The following is a 9845-nucleotide window of genomic DNA, read 5'->3' as shown; positions in this document are numbered from 1 at the left end:
GAGAGTGTGGTGAGGACTCACCCTCCTGAGCGGCCCACTGAGCGTGAACAAAATAAGTGAACTGCACGGTATGTTGTTGTTGTCCAGTAGCTCAGTCGTGTCTGACTCTTTGCGACACCATGGGCTGCAGCATGCCAGGCTTTTAGGATGTGGTAAATGCTGGGGAAAAACACAAAGCAGAGAAAGGGCTCTGCAGGGCAGGGACTAAATGGCTGTTTTTAAAAAATATTTATTTGGCTGCATCAGGTTAGTTGTGGCACTCAAGATCTTCGCTGCGTCATGCAGGATCTTTCATCGCAGTACACAGACTCTCGAGTTACGGGAGCGCTCTGTCTCTCTAGTTGTGGCCCACGGGCTCAGTAGTCGCTGCGAGCAGGCTTAATTGCTCCACAGCATGCAGAATCTTGGTTCCCTGACCAGGGATCAGACCCATGTCCCCTGCATTGCCAGACGGATTCTTAACCACTGGACCTCCAGGGAAGTCCCTAAAGGGTTATTTTTAAAATAGTGTGCTGAGGAGGTCTCATTGAGAAGGTGAGCAGAGACCTGAAGGAGGTGAGGGAAGGAGGTTCACAGATGCAGATGGAAAAGCATTCCTGGCAGAGGAAACCACAGGTGCGAAGGCCCTGAGATGAGACCCGTGACTGATAATGTAAGAGAATTTTAAGTCTGCCCTCCCCGCCATTTTCCTCCTCAAAATTGACAAGCACAAGTGCCGACTGCCCAAGCGCTGCAGCAAGCGAGCAGCATCTCTCCCTGTGCACCAGCCGCCCGGCTCTTTAACCTTGAATGCCTTTCTGGGTCCCACGTGTCACCGGGTGGCGACTGAGCTGCCCTTACTTCAGAAGAACGGCATGGGGTGGGGGTGCCTTAGGTGGTGTCCGCCTCACCTACCACTGCCAAAAGTGGTCATGGGGTTATTTTTAAACTTGGGGAGGAAGTATTTATTGTTCCCAGGCTGAAGAGAGCTGGGCAGACTGTGGGATTCTTCTGGGGGAGCAGTGCTGTGTCCTTTCCACCATGGTGAGTACTCAGGGCCCCCGGAGGAAGTAAGTGATGCTGGGTGGCAAGAAGGGGACACCACCTACAAGCAAAGGACCAGGCGGGAGGGGGAGCACGGCAGCTCTCTGGGGCCCCAGATCCTGGAGGAAAAAGCACTGCTTGCTGCGTGCACACAGAGGAACCCCAATCAATGCCCCCGATAAGCCACAAATAACAGCAGCTCCCGGGGACTCGCAAAAACAAAATAAGAGAGTTGGCTTTTTTATGGCTTGTCTACTGACCTCTTGAGGAATCAATAACTCCCAGGGCTTGCAAAATGGGATTGAACGCTTTTAAGGATCAAATTGTAATTCTTTTCTCTTGTTCAGGCAGCTGGGGAAAAGAATCTTTTTGTTTTCACCTTTTGAACTTGCAAAGTTAAAACCTCTCTCCCTGTGTTGTTTAGTTAGGTGTCCCTCTCCAGAAGCAGGAAGCCCCCAAAATCAGGGTCAGTGTAAGGCTGTGGTTAGGGGCACAGACTCTGGAGTCAGTCTGCCCGAGTTCGACACTGGCTCTGCCGTTTTGTGACTGTGTGACCTTGGGTAAACGAGCCAACCTCTCTGAGCCTCGGTTGCCTCCCCGGGAAAATGGCGATGGTAATAATAGCATCCACTTGACAGAGCAGTTATCAGGACTGAATGCAATAACATATGCAGTGTTCAAGCGTTTGCTGTAACTCAAGTCAGAAGCAGGTGGGGAAATGTTAACTCACTCCCCTCTGCTCTGTTTGCATGGTGCAAGGACAGAACATTTAGAGAGGAGATGTTGCTGCCATTTGGATCAGGGGAAAATCGAGGGGGACAGAGCAGTTGGGTTTTAACACCCTGAAAATGTGTCATTTCATCTCGCATTCTTCATGGTTTAGTGAGCCTGACTTTTTTTTCGCCTCCAATCAATTCTCCTTCTGTGCATTACTGAACTTTTTTGTGAAATGCATCGGAACAAAAGCAGCTGAGTCCTGCTGGAGCTGATCTGAAAGCCTGGCCTCCATCCCTGGAGACATACCTCTACCTCCCCTAGTTTGCAAAGGAGCTGCTGCAAGGCCCACAGTCTTACAATCCACCAGAACCAGGTTGATTTTGAGAAGTCTTATTCCATGTCCTTTTAACTTTCCAGCACCGCCCTTTTGAGATGAGTGTCAGCACCATACCCCCATTTCACAGATGAATGGCCGAGGCTTACCCAGAGATGGAACCTGATCTAGTTTTCTAATTCCCAGCCTCTGACTCTTTTAACTGATGGTCTGTTTTTTTTTTTTTTTTTTTTTTTTTTTTACCCTCTAGTCACCTAAGAAAGCCAAGAAGAGAGCAGAGGGAGCCAATTCCAATGTGTTCTCCATGTTTGAACAGACCCAGATCCAGGAATTTAAGGAGGTGGGTGCAACTGGGTGGAGATTCCCACATGCTAGAAGGAGCCTTTCCTTCATTCCATATTCCCTGCAAGGACCTCTCAGTTATGTTGTCTTTGTTTTCGTTCTGTTGTTGTTGGCCATCCCATGCCATGTGTGGGATCTTAGTTTCCCAACCAGGAATCGAACTCACACCCTTTGCAGTGGAAGCACAGGGTCTTAACCCTTGGATCAGCAAGGAAGTCCTAGCTTGTCTTTATCCTCCCCAAAACACCCCAAATTTGGTCTGAACATGTGTGTGAATGACTTAAAGAAATTAACTTTTGCTGATCATCAAAATAAAGCCTATGTCTTGTTGAAAATGTAGGAATGAATTTCAAAAATGCATGAAGAATAAAAATGACCTGACTTATAATTGTATGACCCAGAGATGATCCCTTAACATTTTGGTATATGCCCTGCCAGTGGTTTTTGTTATGTATGCACATATTTGTTAAACATAGTGACCATCTTCTATGCACACTAATCTGTACCTGTTATTTTTTCTTGAGCAATTCAGCACCAACATTTTCCATCATTTATTTAAATCACCTCCTATGGTTAGATGTTATGTTTAGAATGTTTTACTATTACAATTCCCTTTGCTTTTATCTCTGGTTATTTCCTTGGGGTAAATTCCTAAAAGTGAAACAGCTGGATCGAAGGAACATTTTTTTTTTTTTTACAAAAGGAACTAAAACCAAATACAACCACTGGTCCAAGCTGCCCTCCAGAAATCCTGTGCTCATTCTGACTCCCATCAGCCCCAAAAGAAGGTGCCTTTCCTGCCACATCTCCATCAACACTGGGTGTTAACATCTCAAACATGATTTCTGCCAGTCGGAGAGAGGTCTGAGAGTATCTGAGATTTTAATTTTTACCATCTTAATTGTTGAATGCTAGCTGGGTCTGAAACCCTACCCCAGTCTATGGGGATGTGCCTTCGTAAGCAAACCTAAGTACCAATTACGTAAAATTAAACCACTGCTGCGGGCTCAGGATACACTGAATTAATTTTCCAGCCATCCTGATGGCTCACACTGAGTTATCCACTCTCTCACCTGGCCCTTCAGAGGAAAACACTCTAAAGCTATGCCGGAGAGGCCACAGTATTTTATATGAAAGGAGAAACCACTGGGGGCTTCCAATGGGACATGAAGACTGGCCCCTTTTGTCCCCACCAGCATTCAGATCACAGGAACATCACGCCCCACGGGCTGCCAGGGAGAGAGGAATTCCTGGGATGAAATGTCACATCTGAACCTGAAATAGTTCTCTTCCCTGGAGAAGACTACATCCTCCCTTCTCCCTCCCTCTGTCCCAACTTCTGGAATGAGATCAGCTGCTGGGGGCATGACCTGGGGGTGCAAATACTTTCAGGAACCAGTTGTTAAAAGAACTCAAGAAACGCAGATATGATACGTCATTAGTAAAATACCTGGGCATTCACAAAGCTCTGGAGTCTCCCTCAGAGCCAGCTGGAAAAGATCACTGGCTTCATTTTACAGATAATGTGGGCTTGCAAGTTGGTGAGCAGACTCCAGTTTTTAACTCATTTTTTTTTCAACAACAGCTTGATAAAGTTATAATTCACATACCATGTATTCACCCTTTTAAAGTAAGTGTACAATTCAGTGGTTATTTAATACAGTCACAGCATTTTGCAACCATCATCACTTATCTAATTTTAGAACATCTTCATCGCCCCCAAAAGAAACCTCATACCCATTAGCAGTCACTCCCGAGTCCCGCCTCCCCCTAGCCCCTCACAACCACTAGTCTATTTTCTGTCTCTAAGGATTTGCCTGTTCTGAATGCTTCATAGAAATGGAATCGTTCCCTATGTGGCCTTCTGTGTCTGGCTTCTTTCACTTAGTATCATGTTTCAGGGTTCATCCATGTTGTAGCATGTGTCAGAATTTCCTTTTTATCGTTGAATGACATTCCATTGTGGGGAGAGACCACATTTGTTTATCCATTTATCAGTTTGGAGCTATTGTGAATAGTGCTGATGTGGATGTTCACACACAGGTGTTTGTATGGGTCCATGCTCTCATTTCTCTTGGGAATACACGGGAGCATGAAATTGCTGGGTCCTGTAGTAACTCCAGATCTAATACCTAATATCCCTCGATGCTCCTTGAAAATCCCAGAATCCCACTTCCCCCAGCCCTTGGCACAATCTCTGGGGCTACTTCCCACAATTTCTCCTGGGCTGACCAGACAATCGCCTCCCTTTTGCAGGCCTTCACCATCATGGATCAAAACAGGGATGGCTTCATCGACAAGAATGACCTGAGGGACACCTTTGCGGCTCTTGGTACGTCGCCCCGCACCACCACCCAACACCAGCTTAGGAAGGTCTTCTTATCCCACTCCCGTGAGGGGCAGGAGGTGAGGCTATCAAAAAGGTCAAGAGCTTGTCATTTTGAAACAGCTCAACCAAGATCAATCTTTAAGGCAAATTTCAGAGGACAGGAAAGAAGTGTTTAGTCTTTGAGTGTCTTAACATATCTTTTTCTTTTAAAATCATTTTTATATGTTTTTGAATACAATGGCAGTTTACAACAGAAAACTTGGAAAATTCAGAAAAGTATAAAGGAGTAGGCAGTGTTGACCACTAGGGCAATATTCCACTGTTAACATCTGAGCCTCTAATTTTTCTCCTAGGCATCTCGTGTGTGTGCATGCTTAATAGTTAGACTCATTCTATTTTGGATTCAGCTTTTAAAATTTAACATCTCAGTAGGGTGATCATGAGCACCTGGAACTGTTTCAAAATATAAGTGTCCAATCTGTCACCTCCTCCTCCATTCCTACCCCCAGACCTTAGGTCCATGAACAGCTGGGCAGGTTTTGTACTGAGCAATTATACAGAGTACTATTTGTATTTGTAGCCACTGTAGATTATTACATTTAAAACATAAGTTATCTTAATAAGGGGTGGCTTTTTCTAATTTATACACATGTACTATATGGGCTTGTGACAGTGACTAGGACGGGTATATCAGAATCTCCAAGGCTGTGTGGGTTACAGCAGCTATAATTTGAAAAAGTTTCCTCAAATTCTGATCTGTCTCTCCTACCTCCAAGTGAGAAGGGCTAATTTTATAATATGAGGATTTCTTATTTGAGTAAAACATTAAAACATCTGTATAAAATGTTTCAGGTCCTGAACGCACAGTTTTAAAAATAACTAAACCCTCTGTGAGTTGTTTCCAGTTGTCTGGTTATTATAAATAACACTTTTGAGAACATCTCACGTGAATCTCTGGCCCCGTCTACTGTGTCTCCGATTATTCCTAGACAAGATTCCTTGAAGTAGGATTACAAGGGCAAATGCCAGTGCTCTGACAGCTGTTTCTGTCCCAGCTCAGAATCGCTGAGTGTCTGTCTCCTGGTCTAGGGCGTGTGAACGTGAAAAATGAGGAAATTGATGAAATGCTCAAGGAGGCTCCAGGTCCCATTAACTTTACTGTGTTCCTACAGATGTTTGGGGAGAAACTTAAGGGTAAGTTCATGTGTATTTCTGTTCATCTATGTCTGTATAGGTACATATGTGTGTATGTGTGCGTTGGTTTGTGCACCTGAGTGTGTCTGTCTTTATGTGTCTTCATCTTTGGGCATCAATTAAAAGCACTAGGAGAACATACAGGAGTTGGCAGATGAAGGCAAGGTAACATAGGAGAGGGAGAGAATAAAAAGAGCAGTTAATAGTGCTCCAAGGTTGGCCCTCATCCAGACCTCATACCAAGCACTTTAAATGCATTATATGCATCACCTTCGGAGAAGGCAATGGCACCCCACTCCAGTACTCTTGCCTGGAAAATCCCATGGACGGAGGAGCCTGGTGGGCTGCAGTCCATGAGGTCGCTAAGAGTCAGACACGGCTGAGCGACTTCACTTTCACTTTTCACTTACATGCATTGGAGAAGGAAATGGCAACCCACTCCAGTGTTCTTGCCTGGAGAATCCCAGGGACGGCAGAGCCTGGTGGGCTGCCGTCTATGGGGTCACACGGAGTCGGACACAACTGAAGCGACTTAGCAGCAGCAGCAGCATGCATCACCTTAGTCTAGGACGTAGCTTCTCTTCTTATCCTCGTCTACAGAAGGGGAACTGAGACTCAGAGATGGAAAGTCACGTGCCTGAAGCCACACAGCTAACAAATGCTGGAGTCAGGATTCAAATCCCAGTCTTTCTAAGTCTAGATCCATGCCCGACCTTGGGTTTGCTCCAGAAATAACTGGATTCTCAGCCCACGCTTTCAAAAACACCAAGGCTCGGTGCTCAGAAGTGGTGAGGCCTTTCTTCCTTACCTAAGATTCTCAGCCACCCATGGCACATCTACCCCATTTTCTGTTTCAGGAGCAGACCCCGAGGAGACCATTCTCAATGCATTCAAAGTGTTTGACCCTGAAGGCAAAGGAGTGCTCAAGGCTGATTAGTGAGTGGGATGTGAGTGGTGGGAGGGGGACATGGGGGTTCCTTGCTTCTCCCCACAGCCCTCCCCACAAAGCCGGGGTCAATATCTGCTTTTCTCTCTCTGCAGTGTCAAGGAGATGCTGACAACGCAGGCGGAGAGGTTTTCCAAAGAGGAGGTAACAGGCCCCTTCAGACACCCTCTGTACCCCAGTTACTGGCCTCACTTACTGGCCCCAGTTACTGGAGAGGGGCTCCCCCCCAGACTCTCTTACATAAGATACCCCTGACCCCACACTGAGAGAGAATCTGCTCTGGTTTACTGAGCCCTTATCTCATTTCATTCCCTCCATCACCCTGTGAGGTAGTGACTAGCACTATGGTCATTTCACAGATGGCGAAACTGAGGCTCAGGGAGGCAAAGTTACTAGCCTAAAAGGACAGCACTAATGGGAAATGCCGGGTCCCAGACCCAAACCCCTGTCTGACTCCAGGTTCTGCCTTCCCCGTAACACATTGAGACCTGGTGACGGCAGCCATTTCCTGATGGGCTGAAGGTGTCATGCAGGGTGACCACGTATTGTTGTGTAGGTTGTACACCACACAATCCTCCTGGATGCCCTTAATAATATATACTGCAGAGTATCTATTCGTTGCAAGTTTTTTCCAGCAGATGGCAGTAAAGTGTCTTGCTATAATTTTCTAAAAATCAGAACATAAGACTTTCTGGCAGGTGGCAGTAATGTGCCTGGAAGAAGGGGCACTATTGTTATCAATAATTCATCAAAGGCCCTGTATGAACAAGCAACTGTCTTGTCAACATTGCTAATTAATCTTAATGAATCTATTTAAAATAGTCCCTTGCAGCCTTTCAGGCCTGATTCCGTGAAGTTTCACATTTTACTAAAAATTGTATTTGAATTTCCTCCTTAAAATGCAAGCAGTTGCAAGAGCCTGCCTTTAAACTCCCACTATCTGTGACTTTGGACAAGCTCCTTAACCTCACTGTGCCTCAATTTCTTCATCTGTAAAGTGGAGACAATAATAGAATCTACTCCAGAGTACACATGATGATTAAATGAGTTCAAATGTATAAAGTGCTGATACATGAAAAAGGTAATATGTGTTAGCTATTATTAACCCCAAATTAAAAAAACAATAATTAGCCAATATTCTTTAAGGACTTCCTGGTGACTCAATGGTAAAAAATCCTCCTGCCAATGCAGGAGACTCAAGTTTGATCCCTGAATCAGGAAATCCCTTGGAGAAGGAAATGGTAACCCACTCCAATATTCTTGCCTGGGAAATCCCGTAGACAGAGGAGGCTGGTGGGCTACATTCCAAAGGGTTGCAAAAGAGTCGGACATGACTTAGCAGCTAAACAACTAAAAAAAATTTTAATGTAGAAATTACACATTTCAAAAAAATTAAAATTCTAATTCCCCTCGAAGAATCAAATTCCTCAAAGAGTCTGACTCCTTGCCCACATGGCCACAATGGCTGGCCCTGAGGAGTTACAATCTCTGTAGATGGACTATGTCTCCATTTAACCACAGTCCCCACCAGGCCCATTGTGCTCCCCTACATAACCTGCCCACCCCTTTGCACACACAATTGAGTTTGCAATCCCTGCTTTCCCCATTGCAGGCTGGGTACCTAGGAACATCCCTGCAGGATGGCCCTTGGGGTCAGCACCTGGGGTAGGAAGCAGGAGGGCAGGGAGGGAGATGCCCATGGCACCCCATATGCTCCAGGCCCCAGCTGCCTCTCCACGTGGGCCGCCCTCCCCCCCAAATCCTCAGTATGTCTTGCTGGTTCGTTGCAGATTGACCAGATGTTCGCCGCCTTCCCCCCTGATGTGACTGGCAACTTGGACTATAAGAACCTGGTGCACATCATCACCCACGGAGAAGAGAAGGACTAAGGGAGTGGCTTGCCTTTGGGTGGGCAAATGGGGGCATCCTTGCCCTCTTCTCATTTTTCCCAGCAATGCACCACCCCCGACCCTGGCCAGTTGGTCATGTGGCTGCCTCATTTATCCACCTCCATCTTCTTTGCAGCCTGGGTAGCTTAGAGCTACCACGTGACAACACAGCTGGCAGATGGAAATTCACCCAGAGTCCGTGTTCAAATAAAAAGGAGGTCGTGTATTTGTTCACGGTGTGTCCTTGAGTAAGGAAGACCCTTTGCTAGTTCCCATGAGGCAGTATATGAGTTAGGGATGGCCCTGCTGTTGTTATTATTGAATTTTAGTGACTCTTTACTTAAAACAGATCTTCAGGGACTTGGGACTCTGCTGGTGGTCCAGTGGGGTCACCAGCAGTTCCTGGTTCTTGTCTATCCCTTCAGCAATCCTAGTGGAAAGAGGACACCTCTCTCTCTTTCTCCCAGCTCCACACAAATCCCAAAACAGGGCCTGTGCAATGCGGGAACCAACCCTGAAACAGGTGCAGCACTCTGACTAGCAGACTTGCTCATATGATCAACCCTCGCACAGGGGTTGAAATCAGCCCCTTCCAAAACTTACATGGCCTGAGGATGGGAAGGACCATTCCCAACGGAAAGTCCAGATGTATTTTAGGAGGAAGGGGGAGTAGATGTCAGGTAGTCTAAGTTTTCAAGGGAACCCCAAGAATCTGGGACCTAGCCAAAGCAAAAGATGTACTGGGAACAAAGGGCTGAAGCTGGGATCAAAGTGGCAGCTGGGGTCACTTAGAGGGAATGAGAGGGTCTGGGTGGTTGGAGGAGCCAGAACTGAAGTGAGTCTTTAAGGTTCAAGAACAATAACAGAGACCCCCAGAGGAGAAGCTTAGGGTCTGCTCCAATGACATCACCTGCTGGGAAATGGGGTTCCTTTCAAGCCAACTGAGAAGGCAAGGACTCAGGACCCCATGCCATACCATGATGACCCTTCACGATCCACACCCTGTGATGACCCCCCCCCCTCACATCCAGAACCTGTGACCTGGGCCTCCTGCAGAGACAAGGCCAGGCT

The 9845-nt window shown here is 46.5% G+C and overlaps 1 protein-coding gene across 3 annotated transcripts; it reads left to right on the top strand.

Annotated features, from left to right (window-relative positions):
- The first annotated feature begins 945 nt into the window (after positions 1-945).
- Positions 946-9000, top strand: MYL2 (myosin light chain 2). Of its 3 annotated transcripts, XM_055550117.1 has the most exons (8): positions 946-1023; positions 2325-2414; positions 4673-4822; positions 5801-5939; positions 6797-6875; positions 6981-7029; positions 8676-8793; positions 8911-9000. In XM_055550117.1, the coding sequence occupies exons 1-7, from the start codon at positions 1021-1023 to the stop codon at positions 8772-8774; spliced, it is 609 nt and encodes a 202-aa protein (XP_055406092.1). In that variant the 5' UTR covers positions 946-1020; the 3' UTR covers positions 8775-8793; positions 8911-9000. The 3 variants fall into 3 exon arrangements, with proteins under 3 accessions (XP_055406092.1, XP_055406091.1, XP_055406093.1); XM_055550116.1 differs by having other exon boundaries at positions 948-1023; positions 8676-9000; XM_055550118.1 differs by having other exon boundaries at positions 957-1023; positions 4673-4748; positions 5835-5939; positions 8676-9000.
- Positions 9001-9845: the final 845 nt, after the last annotated feature.

This window comes from Bubalus kerabau, chromosome 16 (genome assembly GCF_029407905.1).
Source record: "Bubalus kerabau isolate K-KA32 ecotype Philippines breed swamp buffalo chromosome 16, PCC_UOA_SB_1v2, whole genome shotgun sequence".
In the NCBI taxonomy this organism is placed as follows: domain Eukaryota; kingdom Metazoa; phylum Chordata; class Mammalia; order Artiodactyla; family Bovidae; genus Bubalus; species Bubalus kerabau.
This window is presented reverse-complemented; position numbering and strand designations above follow the sequence as displayed.